Consider the following 25,011-nt stretch of genomic DNA (forward strand, 5'->3'; position numbering starts at 1 on the left):
CAAGCAAATAAAGTTGTATCGTCGGCACAATTGCAGACGTCTGTATTATTCAAGGAAAGAAGCAAATCGTTGATAAAGATATTGAGGCGAAGGGGTGCAATAAATGATCCTTGAGGCACTCCTACAGTAAGTTGCTTCCAGGAGCTAAAAGTCCCATTGACCTTGATCCTCTGTTGTCTGTTATGCAAGTAACTGTAAATTAGAGAAAAGGGGTCATAACTGAAGCCGTAGGCATGCAATTTGGCTATAAGGAGATCATGTCTCAGGCAGTCAAAAGCCTTAGAAAGATCCATCATGACAGCACTAACTTTTCCACCTACGAAAATGCAAAGTGCAGTTTTCTCCAAAACAGGCACCAAGGCTTACTGAGTGTTATATCTTTTGCGAAATCTACATAATAGTATGGAAAAATACGGTTCTATGTGTTCTTCCACTTGTTTGACTAAATGCCTCTCGAAAACTTTGAAACAGTTGGAAAAACACTAATTGGAGTGTAGTTTTTCTTAACTGTACTTTCTTTTTGTTTATGAAGTGATGATACGTCTGCGTTATGAAGTGATGATACGTCTGCGTTATGAAGTGATGATACGTCTGCGCACATTTGCTCATCAGGCTTTCAATGCAATTATTAAATATTTCCTGTAAGGGTTCGGAACATATATTAGTATGGGATTAAGCTTTTTAATTTCAGTTTCCATTTCCTCTAATAAAACAGGGTTGAAAGTGAAATGGCTCTTTATTCTCAGTATGCTGGGATGATTTAAGTATCTTTTTACTGACTTTTCGTAATGCATAAAAATAAAAACATTTTAGCTATAAGTTTTTCAATTCTTTATGATTGCTCGAAATACCGGAAACATGGCATGCTAAAGCACTTTTCGTCTGACGCTCTTCAAAGTATGAACGTCGGTTAATGATCGAAAGTAAGCTGAGAATTTATAACCAGGTGTGGATCGAAAGTAACGTGAAAGGACGTCACACCAATAACCTCGCGCCTTATTGAAGAGTCCAAGAGAGAAACCACCGAACTCTTTCTGTCTACACAAGTCGGGATCCTGTTTTACTGTCGGTCACTAGTGTCGGACGAAAAGTGCTCAGTATGTCTACAATGTTTCCGGTATTTCGTGCAACCGTCAAGTTTTGCGGCGCCAAAAACTTATTTTGCAATTCTTTATAATTTCATTAACTTTTATTTACTAAATTCAAACAAATCAGATCCACTGTGCGTGCCACGGTTTTATTTTTGAGTGGCATTAAGTCACCTTCAGTTCTTAAAAGCAATAGATCGAGTAAAAAACGCTTAATATCTCTCTAGAGTAAAAAACGGACAATGCTAGCTTGTCGAAACACTTAAAGTTGTTCAAGCAATGATTTTGATTACAAAAAGATTTAAATTTTTGAAGCACGTTGTAGAATAAAGTATTGCAGCTAAGACAAACAACAATCAATGCTAAGTAGCAAACCTTGAGAACCTCTTAGATGAAATACAACGGTTTAGCTAGTCGATCTCTGTGGAAGAAACCTCTCGTGTAGCTGAGGAGCAAAATGTCCTAAAAGTATTGAAGACCAAAAGAAATTTAAAAAATTCATCTCTATCTGAGAGTGAAATCCAAAAACAGGCTCTCAACGATTTCCAGTTTTGTTAAAAAAGGTTTTGTTAATTTCCTAGAAAATTACCTAAAGGTACTAGCTTTTTTGAGTGAGATAACATACTAGGATTTTTGCTTTACTTTATTCATTCATAATTTTTATTATTGTAACAATTATTGGCAGGTTGTGATAATGGAGAGGCTGGTTTTTTACTTATAAGTTTTTCAATTGAGTTACTGTTTATGGGCCTCTTTTGCCTTGGGCCCCCAGGTCAGTGACCCCCTGACCCATCTCCCCTCAGCACTGCTGATGTAATGAAATAACAAGACAGGACATGAACCAACAGGAAATGGCAATGGAAGCGATTTTGACTGTTGACTGGAAACGAATCTGACAATTTTTGAGAGATTTTGTCATTCTAATGAAAAGCCCTGCGGTTTTCCACACACGCGTAGATCGAGCTTTCAAAGGAGATATTTGTAATAAGCTTAAAAGAAACTGAAACTGTGGCTAAACTGGAAGCAGATCCATTTGGCAAATAAGCGTTTCTCATAGAGGGATCCAGGCAAGAAACAAAGCAGCGGTTTCTATTCGCTAATCTGTTTCTAACCGCAGCTAAGAAATGTAAATCTTAACGAGTTCGGAGCTGAATAATAAATAAGTTGTCTGTGTACTTTAGCCAACAAACAAATATCAAACACCACTAGTCATAACTCAAAATGCCAAAAGAAATACCAATGCAGCACATTGAGCACTTAAAACCAAGTGCCTATGATCGCAGTAGATTAATTCACAGTCATGTTTTCCGAATTTTGGTGAAAACTTGGAAAATTTCATTTTTAGATAGCTGCAAACGATTTTCTAAAATGCTTCGTGAAAATTCCTTCGTTTATTGCCACCTAAATGTTTTTAAATATGTGTGCAGCGGCAAGTTTTCGACAGTAGATAGAAAAGCTTGGAAAACGCCAAAAATCGTACTTACTGTTTATCAAATCTTCATTAACATATTCAAATAAACTTTGATTTACAACATTCTGTACCGGAGGCAAATCAGTCAACAACCGCCAGAGTAGAAGCAGATCCATTTGGCAAGTAAGTGTTCCGCGCAAAAGAATCCAGGCAAGAAACAAATCAGGGGCTAGTATTGGCTAATCTGTTTCTACTTCGGGTACCTCAAGGTAGTCATGATAGATTCAGCATTCATCTACTCATTAGAAAGTTCTTTATTTGCATTAATGAACTGCAATGTCACGATGTAACCTTCTTTATAAAAGCATTTTCGTTACTTATTGCTGCGTCCGAATTGCTGAGAGGAAGTCAAGAAATATAAAGAAAAGAGATATGAGCAAAGAGGAAAGGTTGCTATTCAAATATAGTGACTGAAAAAACTGATTTGCCTTGAGCTGAATTCACACTTTAATACGATAAAACACGATAAATCCAGCGTTGCCGCATCGTGACGCATTGCCAAAAAACGCGATGCGCACGCAATTCTTCAAAAAACGCGAATCTTATTTGGCAGCGGCAAAAACCGCGTCTAGTGTGAATTGAGCTTTAGGGTGACAAAGAGTAACCAAAATGACAATCTACTGAATGAAATGTCTAATGTGACATATAGTAAAACTAAAGTGACCTAAGTCACTAAATGTTACTAAAGTTGCACTAAGTGACATAAAGTGACTAAATTATAAAGGTGACTTAAATGACCAAAATGACCAAAATGATTAAAATGACTAAAATGACTAAAATGACTAAATGACTAAAATGACACAAAGTGACATATATGACTAGAGCGACATCAAGTGACGTATATTGACAAAAATGACTGAAGTTACATCAAGTGAGTAAAATGAGTAAAATGACAGATAGTGAAATATATGACTAAAGTGACAACAAGTGACATATAGTGATTAGAAGGATTTAGGTAACATTAAGTGAATAATATGACTAAAATAACTAAAATGACTGAAGTGACTGAAGTGTCGTATAGTAGATGACTTTTATGAAATCAAGTAAAATCAAGTAGCAAATAGAGACTAAAATGACTTTAGTTACAAAAATGATTGAAATGACGAGAATGACATATAATGACCTATGTTGTTCGGCAAAGGAACATGCATCAACTTTCCTGGAAAATTTTAGGCTTTTCTTTTCTGGAGAGAAAATGCTGTACTGAAGCTGCGTTGGGCTCTCTTGCTCAGCTGTTGAACGGAGTACAGGTGAATGGTGATCATCGATATTTCGAAAATGCGAAAAATAATTTCTGGACTTTGAAAAATTCTTACCGTTACCAGATATTAGTGATATTTTAGGGGAACCTGTGACTTCTAGCCATTCTAAAGTTAGGCGGACCTACTATGAACCTAAGGTGATCTTACCTACAGAATTTTACATTTTTCTTGTTGTTTTGGTAAATGAGAGCCTTAACTCAGAATTGGATGCCAAGCCAATGACAATAACACTGTGGGTAAATTATACAACAAGAACCACTGAAAATGTACCTTACAGCGGAGGTAAAATACAACAGCGACAGAAAGGATACAATAAGCATTGGTCTGTCATGCAGAACGTATCCATGCAAACAGCGTAGAGCTTTCAAAGCCACTTCATCAGTAGGAAAAGTGACGAATGCTTGGCCCTTCATCCGACCTTCCTTCATCAATCGAATGTCAAACCTGCATGAAATAAAAGCAATCGAGTCCATCAAGGTTGCTGGAAATTTAAACTGAGCTAGGTTTGGGTGAAGGCTACTGAAGAGCTTTAGAAAAATATCACACGTAGCCCTCCCATCAATTCAAAAAATTGCGCGCCTATCACCCAAAAGGTAACGTCACAATTCATTGGTCCAAGAGCAAGTGTGGCTATGTAGGACGCTTACAGCAAAGATTAGGGGCTATAATAAAACAGCATATCCCTTCTTACATAAGAAACAAAACTCCCCCCCCCCCCTGAGAGAACAGCCTTGCAGATCTAAAACATGTACCGAAACAAGTCATTAACACAAGCCATGTGCTAATGTTCGATCTACAACTGGGCCCTTCGATCTACAACTGGGCAGTTCGATCTAAAACTGGGCAGTTCGATCTACAACTGGGCAGTTCGATCTACAACTGGGCCCTTCGATCTACAGCTGGGCCCTTCGATCTACAACTGGGCCCTTCGATCTACAGCTGGGCCCTTCGATCTACAACTGGGCCCTTCGATCTACAACTGGGCCCTTCGATCTACAACTGGGCCCTTCGATCTACAACTGGGCAATTCGATCTACAGCTGGGCAGTTCGATCTACAACTGGGCAATTCGATCTACAACTGGGACCTTCGATCTACAACTGGGACCTTCGATCTACAACTGGGCCCTTCGATCTACAACTGGGCAGTTCGATCTACAACTGGGCCCTTCGATCTACAACTGGGCCCTTCGATCTACAACTGGGCCCTTCGCTCTACAACTGGGCCCTTCGATCTACAGCTGGGCAATTCGATCTATAACTGGGCAATTCGATCTACAACTGGGACCTTCGATCTACAACTGGGCCCTTCGATCTACAACTGGGCCCTTGGATCTACAACTGGGCAGTTCGATCTACAACTGGGCCCTTCGATCTACAACTGGGCCCTTCGATCTACAACTGGGCAGTTCGATCTACAACTGGGCCCTTCGATCTACAACTGGGCCCTTCGATCTACAACTGGGCCCTTCGATCTACAACTGGGCAGTTCGATCTACAACTGGGCAGTTCGATCTACAACTGGGCAGTTCGATCTACAACTGGGCCCTTCGATCTACAACTGGGCAGTTCGATCTACAACTGGGCCCTTCGATCTACAGCTGGGCAGTTCGATCTACAACTGGGCAGTTCGATCTACAACTAGGCCCTTCGATCTACAACTGGGCAGTTCGATCTACAACTGGGCCCTTCGATCTACAGCTGGGCAGTTCGATCTACAACTGGGCAGTTCGATCTACAACTGGGCCCTTCGATCTACAACTGGGCCCTTCGATCTACAGCTGGGCAGTTCGATCTACAACTGGGCAGTTCGATCTACAACTGGGCCCTTCGATCTACAACTGGGCCCTTCGATCTACAACTGGGCCCTTCGATCTACAGCTGGGCAGTTCGATCTACAACTGGGCAGTTCGATCTACAACTGGGCAGTTCGATCTACAACTGGGCAGTTCGATTTACAACTGGGAATGATCTGCTAATTATAAGAAAAGGCTCATATCTCAGGCCATTGACTTTAAGGATACTTCAAATGCCAAAAGCATTTTCAAAGACGGGTTTGGCCAAAACTGGTATCTGATATCCTTATGCCAAAAGCAGTCTTTAATTACGAATTTTGTTATATGATAAATTTCTCTGAAGCTACAATTTCAAGATATTTTATTGTTCTAGCATTAAACATTGGCGATAAACTATCGCGCTTTTGAAAAATTTAGTAAAAAAATTGTTTTCTCACACAAAGAAAAAGATAATCTCTTAATAGCGAAACCAAGACAGCAATGAAAAAATGAAATGATTTCATATTACAATAATAATAGTATTATTATTATCATAATTATCATTATGGAAATCGTCTGCAAAACATACTAACTTCCCAAGAATCTTTATAACCACATCTTTTTAACAAGTATCCTCGACTGGTTCAAGGTGCAAAGTAGCATGCCTCGGAATATTTCCAATTGTTGCTGGCTGCAAAACATACTTGGAACAAGGCCGATACACCTGGCGTCATAACTCTATCTTAAACTTTCTAGCTACGTCTCTTAAAGCTGTTAATGAATCTACCATCTACGCTGATATACCTGGTTTTCTTTCACCATCAATCATAACTGGAGAAAACCTTCGTCCGGATCTTCTCTTGAGGACTAACAACAATAACCTGTACATCTTAATAGCGCCAAAGCGTAGATGTAAAATCGATGGGAATTGTGCAATTCACTAAGCTAGCATGAAAACTGGCATACCTACCCATTCTGATACGCTGAAAACGATAAGAAACAGAACCTAACTGTGAAATGCCCTCAAATGCTACTTTTAGACAAGGGTTTCTCGGACCCATATGGATCCATAATCAACAAATCTGACGTTATCTGATACGCTGAAAACGATGATGAGCAGAGGTCTTTGGAACCAGTCCTCTTTCTGTGTGATTTTGCTTTAATTTACAGAATAAAGTTCTAAAATCAACAAATTTGCAGTAATTTGACGCGCTGAACACGATAGTGGCCAGGTACATTTCATGAACATTCTTTGTAAATCTTTCTGTGAGCTCTCTTGGCATCTTCGGCAATTCCTGCTACGCATTCTTCAAAATATGTGACCTCTCTCCATCGATCAACAACAAAACGGTATCTCATCTCTAAACTCTCCAACATTGCCATCCGTACTACGTGACTACTTATTATTTTGTTGCAAAAATAAACCGTGGACAAGCCCAGAATGACATCCTTTTTAATTTTGGCTGTTATTTTATCATTTTCCCTTTTATCTAAAAGTTTTTTCTTGTAAAACCAGGCTAGCCAATGGTAAAATGAAATGATTATATACCTACATTTCTCGCTCGACATCACTATACTGATTCAGGAATCTTCTAAACAGATACTCAAGATCCTAGGATGGAGAAAATTATACGCAAATGAAAATATAATATTCTCCGAGCCTTATCCAGGTTTTATGACGTCATCTAAGCAAGTAATACTGACATTGTTTCGACGATAACGGCTTTATCCTTTCCTTGAATGTGTGGAATTAAACTGAAAATCTAGGCTAGTTCTAAAATCTTTTGACATGTTATATGCACCTCGGTGTCATTAATACTTCCAACAACAAAAATGGAGGATGTGTGATTTCGAAAAAATCGAATTGTTGATACGCGGAAATCATCATAACATTGACAAAAACAACAAACCTCCTTCTCGACTTGTTTTCCTAGGTTCTTTATGTAAAGTCGACTTGACGGCGGACCTCTGTCGTAATTTTTCATCTGAGGCAACATTTCCAGATCTGAAATAATGAGTACCATTCAGTTAAAAAACTGGCGACATTTAAAGCATCGTATCGCCCACCATTTGTTCCCTCATTACCTCTTAGCAGAAATATCAAAAGTAAACTGCTCTAACTGAGTTTGTCAAAATACATTTAGCTCTATATTTTTTATCTTAGTCTGACGTTTCATACTCTGAGGAGTGTTAGACAAAAAAGTTTTCAGTAAGTTTGCTTTTTTCAAAGCCTTTTTCAAATTTTGTACCGCCAAAAAATTGTTCATACTTAGCTCTATTACCCATGGCAAAGTGCAGAGTTCAGAAATTGCTCGTCCTCTATCTGATAAACAAACCAAAATCGCAAAAATCTTCTGCAGAAAAAAAGGTAAAAAGAGGCGTGGTCTTGATGAATTCGTTATAACTCATTTGTTTTCAACAACCTTTGCCGTCGTCAGTCCTGTCACAAGGAGCCTAGTTAATAGAGGACGTGGGGGAGTCATTTAATTTTTCATTAGTTGGTTGGTAAAATCATTAGCTGATCGGTTAAGGTCTTGAAAATGCCAGTCGGTCGGTTTACAATTTTAAGCTCATTCAATTTTCTGAATCAGTTTCTGAATTCGAATCACATATCCCCGTGACAATCGTAAGTTGTTGAAAAAACGATATCGTTATCTCACGAAATGCCATTTCACTTTGACGCTAAACCATCATCTAATAAAAAACCTTTGGCTCCTCGTCACATGGAGAATCTCTCCTCAAACCACGCATAACGCTTTTTAAGAAACCTTAAAGTCAGTAGTGAAAAAGGTAGTTTGACCGTCAATTTTTGTACTTTGCAGAGACCTGGGTACATAAAAAAGAGTGAAGGGTAGCTAGATGCTTAAACTTCAACCACCAGCGATTTCGGTTTGAAGAATATAAAGTAAAAAGCTAAAATTTGAAAGTTATTACACTGTAATATATGCTAAAACCATTAATACCGTTACAGGATTCAAGAAATAAGGTCACTGAATAAGGGAAAATATATAATTTGAAGCTAACAACATCAACAAAAAAGAGATTAGCTGGCAGGAAGAAAACAAGGAAATAAACAACAAACTAAAATAAAAACAACAAATACAGAATGTAAAAGGTTTTTGCAATAGATCCTGTTTCCTTTTTCATCATGCAATTCAACTTGGAGCAAACTATACGTGATCCTGAACAAGAGAACAAATCGAGGGTCTACTGCCGGGTAAAGATTAGAGGAAACTTTTGAAAGAGGCAACCGAGAGTAAACGAATGTGAACAAATATATAAGTAAATAAATAAACAGCTTTGTGTTATTGCTGTTCATGAAACTCCTTAATTTTTTATAATCATATGCACTACCAAAATTACGGAGCACGAATTTGTCAAATGTTGCTCTTGAGGTTGTTCCTTGATATCAACTGCTTTCCTTACCCAGCATTTCCGTCCATAATTAATGTGCGGCATGATTAGTGTTACATACAGGCTTTTGAGGGTGTTTTCGTTATAGGTCAAATGCTTTTGCATAACTTTTTGCTTAACTTGCTTGCATATAATTTTAACTATTATTCTGCATAAAGAATCGTCAAGTTGCAATTACTCAATCTCTGGTCCAAAATTGAACAACACTGACACCCTCTATGAAAATGCATTGTACTCCAAGTGAAACGAAATGAAGTTTTAACGAAACTTGCACCAATAATATTGCGATGCAAACTTATACCGCCCATGCTAAGCTAAATTCTAGAGACCTATATCCTAAGTTCATTCTTAAAACGTTCGCCTTTTTTCTCCCTAATAATCCTGTTTAAAATTAATCCTGTTATCAGTCTCTATTACGTGATCTGACATTAAAATCCATTTCTGACTTTACAACTGAACCTAAAGACTTGATATGGCATATAGCAGCACGCTCTAATTTGGTACAATGACTTTTTGACAGAGTGAGTCGTAGGGAATCCTGGTTAGCTAATATAAAAACTTGGAAATTTATGTGAGGGGGGGGGGCTGCTAAAAAACATTCCGCCTATTTGAATGGAATCTGTTAATCATCCTAATCCTGTGTTTCTAATCCAGCAAGAATTTTGAAAACGCAACGGTTTTTATGTTCATCTTTCTTATTTGCTTAGCAGAAACTTAACTCGCATATTTAACATAACTCATTGGCGCAAAATCAACTTCACTAGATAATCCGTTTAGCAAGTATTCTGGAAATGTTCAGCAAAGATAGTGTTTGTCAATTCAGTATTAACTAAAACTAGGCAATAATCATCCTAATCGTACTGTCATCATGGGAAAGATCGCAATACAGTGAACGTCCGAAATTCAGACTTCGTAGGGAAACAATTTTAATTCGAATGAACAAAAGTCTGAATTATCAAAAGTTAATAAAAGAATGATTATAAGAAAAAAGCAGTGTGATTGTAACAGAAATATTCAAATTACATCCCGCATTTGAAGAACAAGGAGTTTACCATTACGTACGGTAAGAGACAGTGAAATTCCCAAGGAGAATAACGGGGTTGGGTTGGACAGAGTAGAGTGGGGCTGCAACAGAGTTGAATGGGGTTGGACAGAGCTGAGTGGGGCTGGAACGGAGTTGAATGGGGTTGGATTGGAGTGGAATGGGGTTGAAAAGGTGTGGAATGGGGTTGAAAAGGAGTGGAATGGGGTTGGAACGGAGTGGAATGGGGTTGGAACGGAGTGGAATGAGCTTGGAACAGAGTTGAATGGGGTTGGATTGGAGTGGAATGGGGTTGAAAAGGAAAGGAATGTGGTTGGAACGGAGTGAAATGGGGTTGGAACGGAGTGGAATGGGGTTGGAACGGAGTTGAATGGGGTTGGATTGGAGTGGAATGGGGTTGAAAAGGAGTGGAATGTGGTTGGAACGGAGTGAAATGGGGTTGAAACGGAGTGGAATGGGGTTGGAACGGGGTGGAATGGGGTTGGAATGGGCTGAACAGGCTGATATGGAGTGCAGGGAATTGAAAAATATAAGCTAATAATAAATATCCTTTATGAAATAGACATGAACCTGAACGAATGCAAGAAAAAAGTAAGCGTGAAAGTTTTAAGTTAACTTCGCCGCTGCTCGTTTTATTCTGATTTAACAATCCTCAAGGTGAACTTCATTCGACTGTCCTCTATTGATAATGATTTAGGGCCTTATACCCCACATTTCATTCGTATTCCATTATATTTGAAAGTAGAACTCTGTTCGCATCAATAATAGGGTAAAGAACACTACTGGCCCTCACAGAGATATTTTGGCAACTTTTCTAAAACATGGAGGGAAATTTTATTGTTAATTTCACCCCTCTGTATGGAACTTAGCATTGTAATTATGGGAATCTTCATAAAATATATAGAAATAGCTGAGCCCAGCAACAGAAAAGCGAGAGGGGTAATGAAAAACAGGCACGGTGTCATTTCGAAATTGGCTTATTTCGATCCATAACTGGGTATGTATATTTCATAGCGTTATTTCGGACCCTTGTTCTGACGCTTTATGCTCTGAGGAGTGTCAGACAAAAAGCTTTTAGCCAACACATGTAAAATGTTGGATCTATTTACTAAAATATTTAGGTATATTTATTTTGTTTGCCTATTATTTGCATCAATTGAGTAAATAACTTTCTGCACCATTGCAATGTCTGCATTTTGGATGTGTAAAAATGATTTACTGAAAGAAGCTCCACATTTCTGTTGAGGAAGTAAAATTCTCCCTATCAATAAAACAGCTTCTTATCTTGTTGTTCACATCGATGTGCACTCTGGACTAAAGGTCACCCTTTCTTTCTTTCTTTTATAAACGTTTCTGAGAATGGTCGAATTGTCTATTTTGAGCCTCGTGGATCCTTCTATCTCACTAAACATGATTCTTAGACCCACCCTGCCCCCCCCCCCCCCCCCCCCGCCTTTAAATTTTGTGGTGCGGTTCTGAAGAAGAAAATTTGATACCAATATATTCACCGAAGTTAGATTTTGCGTGTCAATTTGTGTCAGCTTATTACATCAAATAGGCGACAATGACGTCACAAATAAGATTAACACTTAAGTAGTACCGTTTAAAAGTATATTGTTGAAAAGACGGAAATCATAAACAGAACCGCAATCCGTGTCAAAATATGCGAGGTAAACAGGATCAAGAGATGACCTAAACCAAAGTACTTCGAAGACTATTGAAAGACGAAAGAAAAAACTTGAAATTAACGACTAATCTGCAGTCTGTTCTTCGTGCATCTGGGTGCCTTACGCACACAAACGTGCCACATAGAAGGCGATATGAATTTACATCAATACTTCTCTTACTTGCTGCAATGCAATTCCTCTTACCAATTTTACGTGAACGTGTAATTACCAAAAACTAGTTTACCAATTTTTCCCATACTAAAAACGAGAGTTTCCGTTTCTTGGTATTTGAACCATCGGGGTGTTAGAACATTAATGTAGGGTGAATTTAAAAAATTCTTAGCTTGTGGATAAATTGCAAAATATCTGGGTTGAAATCAATACATTTTGCTTAGGTGTAGAGCAAAAATTATCCTGATAAGCTGAAAGCGATAAATACCATTTCCACGGGTTCAAAGCAATCCCATTTCCATTAGAAAAGATTGAAAGCAATACTATCTGGAAATATTTAAAGCGATACCACGAGGAAAGGTTGAAAGAAATACTATTTGGAAAGGTTGAAAGGAATTCCATTAGGAAAGGTTGATAGCAATACTATTTGGAAAAATGAAAGCGATACGACGAGGAGAGGTTGAAAGAAATACTATTTGGAAAGTTGAAAGCAATATCATTTTAATAGATTGAAAGCATAACATTTTGGATACTTTGAGGCAATATTTTTTAGATAGGTTTAAAGCAATGCGTATTGCATAGGTTGTGAGCAATGCTGTTTCGATAAGATATGCAGTTTTTGTAGCAACCAAAAGAAAAACCAAGATTCGACGACGACACCTGTCTGTTAACCAAGCAGGCCACCAATCACCTGCAAGCGCCATCATTCCAGCTCTAATTTACAATCGCATCGTTCACTTGAACCTCAAAAGAACCCAGCTTAAGAAATTGAAATCGATAGAAGCACGAGCCTCCTCTATATTGATATCAAAGGCATGCGACTTTAAACAAGAAAGCGATAAACATGCTCTCTTACTGGTGAGAAAGTGTCTAAACGGAAATGTGTGTTCAAACTTTCAAGATTATTTTACAATCAACGACCGCAATATGAGGACAAGGGAAAGAAATATTCTTTCGCCAATTCCAAAACTTAAACTGGAGTTTGCTAAGAATGGCTTCTTCTTTATGGGCGTCAACTTGTACAACTTACTTCATAAAGACATCAGAAAAAGCATTAGTGATTTTGAGAACAAAGTAGATTCATTTTTTAATTAAACTATATTTTTATAGTATTTTAAGTAAATAAAATGTTTATAGTTTATAGTAAATTTTAATTTCATTTGCAAGACATTTTATAGGTCTTGATTAAATGGTACGAATATCCTAACATTTATTTATTCATGTAATAGATATATTTCTCTTTATAGGACTAAAAGGACACATGCTGATAGCAGTTTTTATTAACTGAAATGTACATATCCTTTTAAAATATTCATTATACATACATACCTACATGCTGACACTATTACGAAGATGATTTAGCATATCAGCTCTTGCTCTCTTTTCACAACAAAAGTCTCAATACAAATCTTGCAAACAACAGAATGTTAGCGACTGACAAAAAGAGCTACAAAATCAGCTGGAAAAAAAAATAATTACAGATAACGTATTGTTTCTACTCCTCGAAACCACCCGTCTTTGAAGGCCTTTAAAAAAATGACATAGCCTAACTAGGGGGGCCATTTAGTAACCTGACGCCTGTCACCAACAAGGAATAACAACTGAACAACACTGCCGCCTCCAAAGGGATGGCTTTCAAAAGAAACACTGCCAACAAGCAATCTAAATGTAACCAATTTATTCTAGACTCAAAAACATCAAAATCGCTCAAAGGAGGAAATGGGCTGGTGCATGTTCATAAGAAAAAAATTTCCAAAATCAATGCCTTTTTACCTCATGTTTTAAAGTTCTATTTATAATATTGAATATAAAAATTAAAAAAGGAAGAAAATGTTTATATTTATTGAGAATAGGACACTTGGCTTGATCGCTCTCATTCAGTTCTATTAAAGTTTACTAAAGTTTTTGCTGTTAATAGTAATCACTGACGGCGAGTTATATGTAACTTTTTAAGTAGTTAATGTATTGCTGTTAACAATATGTCCCAACGCCTATTACAAGGCAAGCATTTTTTATCAATGGCAAGGCAAATGTTGATTAATGATTTCTTCTAGCATGGATCAATCAAGAAACTGCTTGGTAGTGTAAAGAAGATCTTTCAGCTAGAAATCACCAGTCGGAAACAAAAATATTTAAGATATTTTGATTGCAATCGTAATAATGCTACCCAACGGCCGTTCCTCTTTCGAACATTACAAATCCAATCAAAATGAAATCCAAATCAAATCCAAACATAGAAAGCTCTTACCAGCATCTGTCATTCTATTGCAGCGAATTTCCTCCAATGATACAAAATCCTCGCCAGCGCCATGAAATTCTTCTTCCTCCTCCTCTTCCTCTGCTGGTGACGGCTCAAAAATTCCAAAACCAGTATTTTCAGAATGACCACTGTTCGGGACCAAAGTTTCTTGTGTGTGTGTTTCCATCGTCAATGCTGGTGAAGACATGGGCAAGACAGTTGCAGCAATGTTTGCAGCAAGTTTAAACTCGATGCGTTTCATTGAAACTTGTTGGGACGGCTCGAAAGCATTCTCGACATCTTGTTGTTGCTTGGGTTTTCTCGGCCTTTCAGCAGTCACATTAGCTGCTCTTAAACGCCTTTTTTTTCTTTGCGGCTCTAAACTGCTCTTGGATATGTCACCAAAAAGATTTCCAGCTGGACTGTAATTATAATGCTAGGATTAGGATTCCACACAACGGATATTTCCAAAACCATTGAATGTTGCGATCGTCGCAGTAACAGTATGAAATTGAGCAATTTTATTTCTTCTGCTTGTTTACAGTGTGGTTTTTGAAGAGATGTTTGCCAAAACGAACGATAAATATTTTATTATCAAGATGCTGGTTGTGCAAATCACAAAATCGCATACCTCTTGCAGAAGGCATCGTATTACCAGAAACTGGCAAAACAGTAGTTAAAATACGATATTACAACTTGTTATTCAATATTACTCCCAAATCCATAGATGCAATACCTCATGCTTCGATCAGAAAAGGGCTTTAAACACAGCACATTTCTCGACTGTGGGGCATAATACTAGTCGAACTACTTAAATTGTACTTATTCAAGCCAATTTGTTATTTGAACGAGAAAATATTTATTGACTATTTATAGCTAATACAAAGGAGATGATGAGATATCATTTGGAGTATAGATGTAAGAGCGAAGGTTCGGTTGCAATTCAAGTTTTTAAAGCAATTAGTAGATATCATGGCTAAGATTTCTGTCAAATACAATAGTAAACAGACGTTATTCATCACTTTTCTATAACAGCAAATCACTAAAAACTTTTCATCTGGAAATTTTTGTAATCTGCTGGCCATGTAAATTTTGCAGCAATCCAATGATTGAATAATACTTTGGTAGATTTATCCCCAACAAGTTTGTTGGGGATTTATCCCCAACCTGACAAGCTTTATAAAATAGGATTTGGGGACATTCTTAATAAACTTAATTAACTGTTCTGACTACTGCGGCTTCTTAAAAGTGAGAACAAGGTAAGAATAGCCCACAATGCCACAATATCAGTTTAAGGCATAGATTAGCATGTTAATGGGATTTCATTTTCCAATATTGAAGCTGCTCTGCTGCTGGGGCCACTGGATTTCTTACAGCCTAAGGACATTTTTGTGCAATCGAATGCTAAGATTTTTTTAAATAAGGAGCCATTCTATGCAACATGTAAATGAATTGAAATATTAATTGAAGATGCGCAGGATGATGCCATCGACAGTTATGAGTAAACGCCTTACCGCTCCTCTTGGTCGCTTTCTAGCTCAGATTCTTCGCTTGATGCATACAAATGCAGGTCACTTGTATCAACGGCTTCGTCTTTTAATGCCACTGAATCCCCTGGCTGTCGAGCAAGAATCAACAAATTAAGCAACTGTATGCAGCAAATGGTATATAAATGGTAGGGCTTCAGTGACAAGCTTCGGACGGCAAGGGCTTCAGTGACAAGTTTCAAGTCAACATTCTCAACTGACGGATATTCAGGTTTACGAGGGCATATTTAAGCCATGGAGTGGTGCTACACTCAACAACAGTCTTGTACTAGAACTTTTCTTGCAGCCCCCTTCACCTAAACTGAATGTAGCTTGGATATCCTGAACCAGTCGCTTATTAAAAAGGTGGCTAGAAAAGTTCAGGCCATGATTCTTTTTAATTTTTTATCTAAATATTCAGTTTTAATTAGTACTGATTTTTTGGTGGTACAAAAAACTTAAAAATTGCTTTGAAAAAAGGAAACGTTTGAGTATACTAAGGCTATCGGGCAGCATTTACTGGAAAACCCAGATTGTGCAAATAACTATAATGGCAACATGTTTTGGATTATTGGTAAGGCCCGATCGTCGTTCCATCTAGCAGTTTTGGAATCTATCTACATAGGCACGAATAAACCGCTTTTTTGTAGATAGAAGAAGTACCTTTGGGCTCCGTTGGTAACATTCTCAATAAGCAAGCGTAGAATTTTTTATCTATGTTCTGGTTTTATACTCTGAGGAGTGTCAGACGAAAAGCTTTAGTATACTCAGATGTTTGCTTTTTTCAAATCAATTTTTTTGCGGTACAGAATTTGAAAATGGCTTTCAAAAATGCAAACATTTTACGACATACTAAAAGCTTTTTCGTCTGACACTCCTCAGAGCATAAAACGTCAGAATAGGTTCCGAAAAAACACGATGGAAAATATATACCCAGTTGTGGATCGAAATAGGCCAATCAGAAAAATGCAAGCACAAGACCGGTATAGTTGACCAATCAGTGCCGCGAGCCTAAAGAAAAATTACCAATGAAGTCCAAGAGAGAAAACGAACTCATTTTGTCTACACAATGGCGGCTTTTTCGTTTTTATGTAGATTGACTCCAAAACTGCTAGATGGAAGGACGACCGGGCTCTGCCAATTATCCGAAACATGTCGTCATTATAGAGTTTTGCACAATCTGGATTGTCTAAAAGATGTTGACCAATGGCAGAATCATTTGTTTTAACAGTGTTTCTAGACCTACAAGATCGAGGAGGCTGTTCTCTTTGAGGGGCAGTTTTGTTTCGTATGTTGGAAGGAACATGCTGTTTTATCCTATCCCCCAACCTTTGGGTTGTGCGTCCTACGTAGCCAGAATCACACTGGCACGTAAATTCATAAATGACGGAACTTTTTTGTTTGGTAGAAACGCAATCCTTTTGAATGGATGGAAGGGCTCTCCTAGTGCTGTAAACAATCCGAGGATTGACAGCAAAGAAACATTTGGTCATGGCTTGCCTAATCTGACTCTCGAATCGCAAGGAAGTGTTACCAATCCATGGTAGTTTCAAATAAACTGGGCACTTTTGCGGACCAAACTTTTGAACAGCCGAAAAACTTGCGATCTTCTCCTTAGTATAAGATAAAATGACGTCTTCAGGATAGCCGTTGTCCAAGAAGATCGTTTTGAGTTTTTCCAGTTCAGTGTGCAGTTTAGATTTCAAGCAGATCATAAGTGCCCTATGTACTAATGTTTTGACAAGGTTGACTTTGCGTTGTTTTGGGCAAAATGAATTCCAGCGTATGTACTGACCGGCGCTATTTATATACTGAACCTTAAAGCAGCGCTATTTAAATAAAATGAAACAGTAGGTGCAAATATAGGTTAGACTGATATTTACCAAAGGAGGCGTTACTGTTGGGCCGGTGAACGGAGGAGGAAGGCTCATTTTGTTCATGAGATGTAGAACCTGTAAAACAAAACAATGTTTGTCTCTCTGTCTAATAGTTTTAAGACTGGGTGCCAAATGACGCTGCAAGTAAGTGCACACACGTATCATGAGTCCTCAAACACTAAAGTATCCATACACAAATCGAAGAGACTTCAACGTAGAAATAATTTGAAGCTATACACATGAAAGCTATTGAAACTCAGCCTATACATTAACATCATTTCAGAAATTACCCTTTCCACATCAAAAAAGTAAAGAAAAAAGATAAAAGGAGTTACGTTTAGGAGGCACCGATAAGTGGGAATGTCCTGTTAGTGTGGAAACAATAACGATATTTAATATCTAATTTAAATATTACTGTTAATAAAGTAAAAATAAACTATTTCATTTAAAAATGCAATGCCCAGTTTGCCAAATGTGTAACACCAATTGTGTTTTCTTGTTTAACGTCATATTTGCATGAAATGAATAGAATGATAAAATGAGGGCCATTCAAAGAATGCCAAAATTGTCAGGTTTCAGAGAAAGATGACGCGTGCCGATAGTTATAAAAAGAGGAGCACAAGTTCTCCCTTGATCAATGTTTCTGATTTCTTTTTATCTTTAACGGTGGCTTTCTTTTAGATAAGTTTTATTGGTTAGCTTTTGATCCAATCTGTGCATAAAGATTACAACGTTGATGGGATCCGTGCACTGATATGTGAATCCGAGACACTTACCTGAGTATAGAATCGAGGCACAGAGGCCAAAGCATTGGCTATGTTTGTAAGAATGGTGACTGTTGGCGCTGGGTACACGTAGGCCAGGTGGCCTGGTAACGAATGATGTATTCTGTTGTAAGAAAGGTCAGATAAAAATAATAAATTTTCGGAAATTGTGATCATTCATCAGATGAAAAACAAGGCTGGAGCGTTTTGAAACGGGGAAGACGGGACAGCTAAAGGAGATGATCCGCTACTTAATACTGCGCAAGACAACCATTACGATTAGACATGAGCTCTGACACGGGTTGGAAAGTGGGGGGGGGGGGCAAGAGAAAATTTAAAATTCATTACTAAAGATTTTGAAATAGCTCTTCTGTTTTGAAAAAAGTGGGGGGTATGGCCTACAGCCAACCGCTCCAAACAATTCAAAAATTTATTTACATGAATCAAACAATGAATTCGAGCTGTGGGTATACATTTGCATGAATCAAACAGGACATCAAGGCAATGGATGATATGAAAAGACTGACAATTTTATTTGAATTCTTTATACTAAAAATATGCTCTGCTTCACTACTTCTGAAAACGACCTTTTGCTGTAAACTCCGTGCAGCAGGTCTTGGCCTCCTTGCAATTGGAGGATTAGATATTTATTTAAAAACATAATTAGCTCTGTAGCTGCTTTTAAGTCTTACCTAAATCATCGAAAATTAAAACATGTTTTTATCTGTATCTGACTCGTTTCACACTAGGTAGACATTATTTTGCTTCCATAAAACATGTTTTGTAATTAAACTTTAAACAATCATGCAAGATACTTGAGGTCATAACAGCCACCTCATGAGACTGGACACAAAGTTGACCATTTTTTTTCAAATCCGCGATTGCGCATATGCATATATGAATGTGTAAGTTCAATTTACTGAGAAGTTTGGAGGCAAAGCGCTAAAATTATGTGTTGGAAAAACTAAAGCTATCATTGTGCAAATAAAATTCAGCACAGTGATAAAGTTCTGCTCAATTTTGTCTAGATACCTCAAAGTGAAACCTTACAGTTCACATACCAAACCATATTTGAAAACTTCTAATAAAAAAAAAGTTGGCTTTCTGAAATAAAAAAGGGTTTGCCGGTAAAAGTATCACAAATACACGTTCTTATTCTTTTTTAACTTTGTTTTCTGCATTCGTGAAATACGTCACACACACCCCTATTCCCTCCATTTGTTTCTGCCGTGCATGACTGAATCAACATCTTCCTTTTTTTCACATACATGTTACTGAATTAAAAACCACAAACTTACCCAAGCTTTGGAGCTATTCCAGACACAGTTTCGTCTTTTTGATCATCTTTGTTTTCATTTGCATTGTTTTTCTCGTTTTTAGAAGAACCAACATTTGATGCTTTGTTCAATACTTTTCTACAAAGAACAACATTCATAGGTTTACAGCATTCACCTACGTGCACTAAAAACTGGATTCAAACGCTTCTAGCAAAGATAAGAAAGGGCACTATGTTTGAAGGAAACAAAGCAATCCAATTTTTTTTTAAATTCAAACAAGGCACTAAAAGTAGAGCAAGTCAATGTTCCAAACGTAACCAATATAGTTGGAATCTAGGAAAATTCGATATTTATAAACATTGTGAAGAGAGCTATTGAAGTCAGATAACTAAGAAATAACCTATCTGAAAAGTTAATTAGGCGTTCACGAACGTAACATTATCAAATATTTGAGCTGCACATAAGGCTTGACAGTAGGTGTTGTACAAAAAACAGTTAGAATATAAACGATTTCTGCAAATCAAGGTTTCTTAAAGACTAAGGTTTCTGTGCAGCTATTTTTAAAAAACAATTAATTTCACAGATTAAAATTAAAAAATTCTTATGCTTGTGACAATTTAACATTGGAAAATTTTACCTTAGTTTAGTAGTATAATATAACATGGTACTATGCTATATAAAGGCTATACACTGTAAAACCTGTTAAAAGGCACACCTGCTTTCATGAATATTAGCTGCTTTCTCACAGTCATTATTTGCATATTCTGCTCTCAGTAAACAGCCAAGAAGATCCAACTGATGGAGTCGTTTCAAAGCCTTTTAAAACAAATTAAGAAAACAAAGTTACATTTTTTTCTAAAACTTGAATAGCTGATTCAAACAAGGATAATTCAAAAACATTGTTATGTAAGACTTTAAAAAGAGATGAACCAAACAAACACATACCACTTCTGCTTCCTTCTGATTTGCAAATGCTAGAAATGCTGAATTCTTCTACAAAAAAAAGAAAGTAGGTAATAGAATAATCACCTTAGTGCTAGGGGCTTCTTCAAAAAAAGTTGAGCAGAAGTTTTCTGAGCTGAATACACCCAATCCAACTCCAGCCTCCTTTTGAAAATTTCTCCCAACTTCATTATTCGACTTTTTCAAGCTCAAATTTTTTGTATCACCATAATTTAGGCTGGATACAATTTTTCACACTTTTTCTGCTTGTATTTTAGATTTTAGGGAGAAATGAAATTTGAAAACTAGAAAGGGATTTGACTGCAAAAATGTTTCGGATTAAATTTTACCCCCTAGTCGCCAATCATGGTCAATTCCCTTATACAATTTTCATCTTTATGTCGTCATAAAATCAATATCTGGAGCAATAAAATAATAAAAACTTGCAAGTAGTCTAAATTCTTGCACTTAATCCGGATCTGAGGTCAACAATTTTGTGGTTTTCCTCACGATTAATCGGTCCCTACCTGAAACATTTCGGTCCATGCAGGGCTTTCACGTTCAGAAATTGGTGCGCATGACAAAAAAACTCGCGTGATCAGTGTGGGGTGCGCGATTCAAATTTACTTCATAAAACAAAAAAATGAAGTTTTTTGAAACTGAAACGCTTTATTTAAAATGAGCAAAATACTTCATTTGCTAAAAATGTTCAAGTTCTACCTCAGAGAAGCCAAGTGTCTCGAATTTCTCATCAGTATCTGACTCTGACACATCGTCCGTTGATCGAGCTTCGATTTCTTTCTGAGTATGGATACTTTCCTGAATGTTTACTTTTATTCTCCGTTTCGTGTTCAAATATAAGTCCACAGTTCTTTCGATGATTTTCTCCCTTTCATCTTTATTCCAAAGAGAATTATTGCCATAAACGATAAAATTATCTTTAAGAGTACTGTGCGAGAAAGAGAGGTGTTTGTTATGTTGCTTTTCCAAATTTTGACATAAAAACGCTTGCCATTCTGCACCGGTTTGAAAATTCATCGTGGCTATACGTTAGAACAGACTTCCATAAATGTTTTGCATTAGGGAACTTACGAAAGTAGCTTTGCATTTGTACGAAGTTCTTTAAACTCTTCCATTCTCGCAAAACCATTTCGTCATTGTATGCTGAAAAAGCTAGTGGCTCTTGAAAGTGTAAGGCTAATGTGACGATATCAGCATTTCCATATTGACTCTCGTCTAACTAAAACTGGGAATCCATCAATCTCATTTTGGAGAACACTGCTTTAATCTTCAAAGCTATGCTTGAGTATCCTTTCAAAAGCCCTGTTCATGTATGAGAATTTGCACATGTAGCAAGTCTTACTGCCACAAGAACATTACACTTTTTTTACAATACAACCAGTACCTGCTCAGACAAAATAGTCTGACATACACAAAGCTTGGCATACAATGAAATCAAATGAAGCACTGGACATTGATAAGACAAGGTCCCATTGGTTAGCCCTTCTTATTTTAAAAACACAATTTACCTTCAGAGGTCATTGCACAGTGACAGTTCTTCAGGATCATTTCAGTAAATATCAGGCCTCCGTTGGAAAAAGTGGTTGCCAGGGCTACAAAGTACCCTGTAGTGGCAACTCACCTTTATGTTTGTTATGAAAAAATATATTGGATGGTATATACACATCGGATGGTATCTTACTACTATACTATACTACTATAGGATGGTATTTTTATTAGTGGTTAGATCTTCTACAATTGATCTAATTCTATGGGCTCTATCAATCGTAAGGTCAGGAATAGCAACTTTCAAATCTTGTTCCAACAGGTTCTTTACATCTTTAGGCAAAAATCACCTGATTCACCATCTGATTCATCTGTAAGCTCCACTCCATATATCTGCAGACAAAGCCTTCTTTGATACTGCTTCGCTTCATATCCACAAAGCTCAAGCTTAGCTAATTGCTCCTCGTTCTGTTGTATTTTGCCTTTGTTTACTTCTATGTGATCGATGTATCTCTCTAATAGCACAACTTTAGCTTCAAGTTCTTGTATCTTACTTTGTTGATCTTTAATACTTTCATGTAAAGCGAGAATGCAGTCCTTTGTGGTAAAATCTTTCTTTAAATCAGCTAATTTTCTTATTAAAGTTATCAGCTACTAGAGCAGGAGGAGCTTCATTCGAGACTCCTTTGTCTCCCATGTTTCATTCATTGACACACTCCGGGCCTAGAAAGCATTCTTCTTTTCGCAATTTGGTTCTGTTTTTCCTTAACATATCACAAAACCAATTTCAATTGAGCTACTACTTTCTTGATATTGGATAAGAAGTTGATTTAGTTTGCATTCATATCACAATTTCCCCAAAACCTGCCAAATCAGTGCCTAAGAGACAAATGGGTGTCTGTCTGCCATTGATTGATTTTCCATACCAGCAGCAAAGTTAATAAATAAAAGAAGAATAATAAAAAGGTCATAAGAAACCAACCAAGTAAAGGTTTGGGACGACTGCACTTTAGCGACCCACTTTTCTGTTCCCTGGTCGGAAGCTGAATTGAATTACAAACCTTTCAATCTAGCCTGGTTTCTTAAACAATCGAAAGTTCAAATCTCAGAATCTCAGCCAGTTAAGGATTCATTCTCCCACAATTGCAGCTATACATGAGTTTGAGTTTCAAAATCAGTTTGAATGACTTTGCTCTTTTATTTTTTTAGCTGCCTTAGGGGCTACCGCCCCCAAACCCCCGTTAATTCATAATAGATTGATTCATTTTACTCCATATCAAGTTGTAATCAAATGTATTGGTTTCTTCAAATCTTCATTCTCACTGTTGCCCGCGTCATCGTTGCTAGGTAGTATCGATTCAATTCAACTTCCGACCAGGAAACAAAAAAGTGGGTCGCTAAACTGCAGTCTAGCCAAAGTTTTCCAACAGGTAAATTTTCATCATCCTTTTGAATTTTCCTCATCGCAGTCTGAATTTCATGGGAGTTTTTGATGAAATCTCGGGAGTGCACAAGCCATTACCTGGGAGTGCAAGAATGCATTTGCGATAAGTGTGTCACTGGCTGTAAGGACAGAACAATACCAATCCTATCATTAGATCAAAAATAAAATGCTTCAAGTTTTCAGCAATACTGATTGAGCAATGCAAGCAGTTTATCTCCATACATACCATTTTGCCTTTCTTTCCGAAACAAGTAGTGTATTGTGCTCCAAAATGATTGAAAAAATCTTTTATATCACCTTCAGAAAATTGTGAAGGTATATTTCGAACAAAAAGTTTTCCATTATTCTCCGAAGCAGATTTTCGGGCCGCCGCCATTTTCAAGTTTTGTCAGAACGAGGCCGTAGATGTCAACCGCGAACGAGGCCGGAGTAGTTTAGTTTCCATGCTGCTCGACCTGATGACGTAATGACGTAATTGACCCAAAACTTAACCCTAACCTAAACCTAGCCCTTAACTTGAAATAAATATTCATGCTAATTTATGACTATTAATCATGCTAATTTATGACCATTACATTGCGGACAGAAAAATTTCGGACAAAATATTTTCGGACATTTTAAAAGTTGTTTTGGACGTTTCGAGAGAAATTTCGGACGAATACAAAAAACCACGAGAAAACTGAGGGGGGGGGGGGGGCATCTCAGAAAGGTGATCTAAATCTTTTAGTTTCAGCAAATTTAGTGAAGAATTAATGCATGCAGCAGTTTAGAGAAAATTCTCGAGCAATTCATATTATTCAAATCAAGCAAAAGACACCTGCAGAAGAGGCAAGGAAAGTCTTGCAGCAAACGCTTGTTCTTTCCATCAACAACAAAGATTATAAGCAACAAAACTAATTTGTTACAAGTAAGAAAAAATTGTTTTATAAAATTGTCTGAATTGTCTTTCCAAATCTGGTTTAGTGTAATTTGATACGGTGATTTTCATGCCGTGAGTCAAACACTGCATCGTGAGAAACTTCTTTCGGCAATGTTACCGAAATCAACAATAAATTATAGGGGCAAATTTCCAAGAGAGTCTCCAAAACCGTATCAAATTTTTATAAACTTTATAAACTTTATTGGAAATCGTCAATATTATCGATGACATGAGAGATAAATTTCAAACTGGGGGGTGCTCCAGCCCCCCCCCCCCCAGCCCCCCAAAGAAATTTGCAGCTGAATAAAGCGTTCATGAATAATAGAATTGCTAGCAAAATGTATAATTGTTCAAGTAGGGAAAAGAAATCGTCAGCTTGCGGTAAACCTCAACTGTTTCAAAGAGTACAAGATTTAGTCTACGTCCATAGCAGTGCAAATAATAAGCCATTTGTGCCTTATCTCTCATGAGTTTTTAGACCCCACCTAGCCTCCCACTCATAACACTCGCTCCATCAAATCCCATACCTATCAGGCATCCTTTGTAGTCCAAGCCCATCTGCTCGAGTTTGCTTCATATAGCTTTACTCATTGATTAAGCATCTAATTCCTTCATTGCCATGAAGGTTA

The 25,011-nt window shown here is 37.3% G+C and overlaps 1 protein-coding gene across 2 annotated transcripts; it reads right to left on the reverse strand.

The window, feature by feature from the left end:
- Positions 1–548: 548 nt before the first annotated feature.
- Positions 549–23,878, reverse strand: LOC135695899 (RNA-binding region-containing protein 3). 2 transcript variants are annotated; one of them, XM_065215111.2, is made up of 12 exons: positions 23,690–23,878; positions 20,517–20,564; positions 20,287–20,387; positions 19,593–19,709; positions 18,307–18,418; positions 17,537–17,605; positions 15,642–15,745; positions 14,137–14,549; positions 7,505–7,599; positions 7,148–7,206; positions 4,133–4,265; positions 549–2,896 (listed from the first exon to the last, which is right to left on the reverse strand). In XM_065215111.2, exons 1-12 carry the CDS (start codon positions 23,837–23,839, stop codon positions 2,873–2,875), a joined length of 1,425 nt encoding a protein of 474 aa, XP_065071183.2. In that variant the 5' UTR covers positions 23,840–23,878; the 3' UTR covers positions 549–2,872. The 2 variants fall into 2 exon arrangements, with proteins under 2 accessions (XP_065071183.2, XP_088968527.1); XM_089112401.1 differs by lacking the exon at positions 23,690–23,878 and adding an exon at positions 21,234–23,671.
- Positions 23,879–25,011: the final 1,133 nt, after the last annotated feature.

The sequence above is a fragment of the Rhopilema esculentum genome, chromosome 14, assembly GCF_057945365.1.
Source record: "Rhopilema esculentum isolate cy_ngs chromosome 14, ASM5794536v1, whole genome shotgun sequence".
NCBI lineage: Eukaryota > Metazoa > Cnidaria > Scyphozoa > Rhizostomeae > Rhizostomatidae > Rhopilema > Rhopilema esculentum.

What these genes read in the sequence shown, in the direction of transcription:
- LOC135695899 (XM_089112401.1), bottom strand. Translation starts at nt 21,551, where the DNA reads ATGAATTTTCAAACCGGTGCAGAATGGCAAGCGTTTTTATGTCAAAAT. An exon ending in ATCAGAAGGAAGCAGAAGTG is followed by an intron (nt 20,388 to 20,516) that starts GTATGTGTTTGT and finishes TTGTTTTAAAAG; the next exon opens with GCTTTGAAACGACTCCATCA. An exon ending in TGCCTCGATTCTATACTCAG is followed by an intron (nt 17,606 to 18,306) that starts GTAAGTGTCTCG and finishes TTTGTTTTACAG; the next exon opens with GTTCTACATCTCATGAACAA.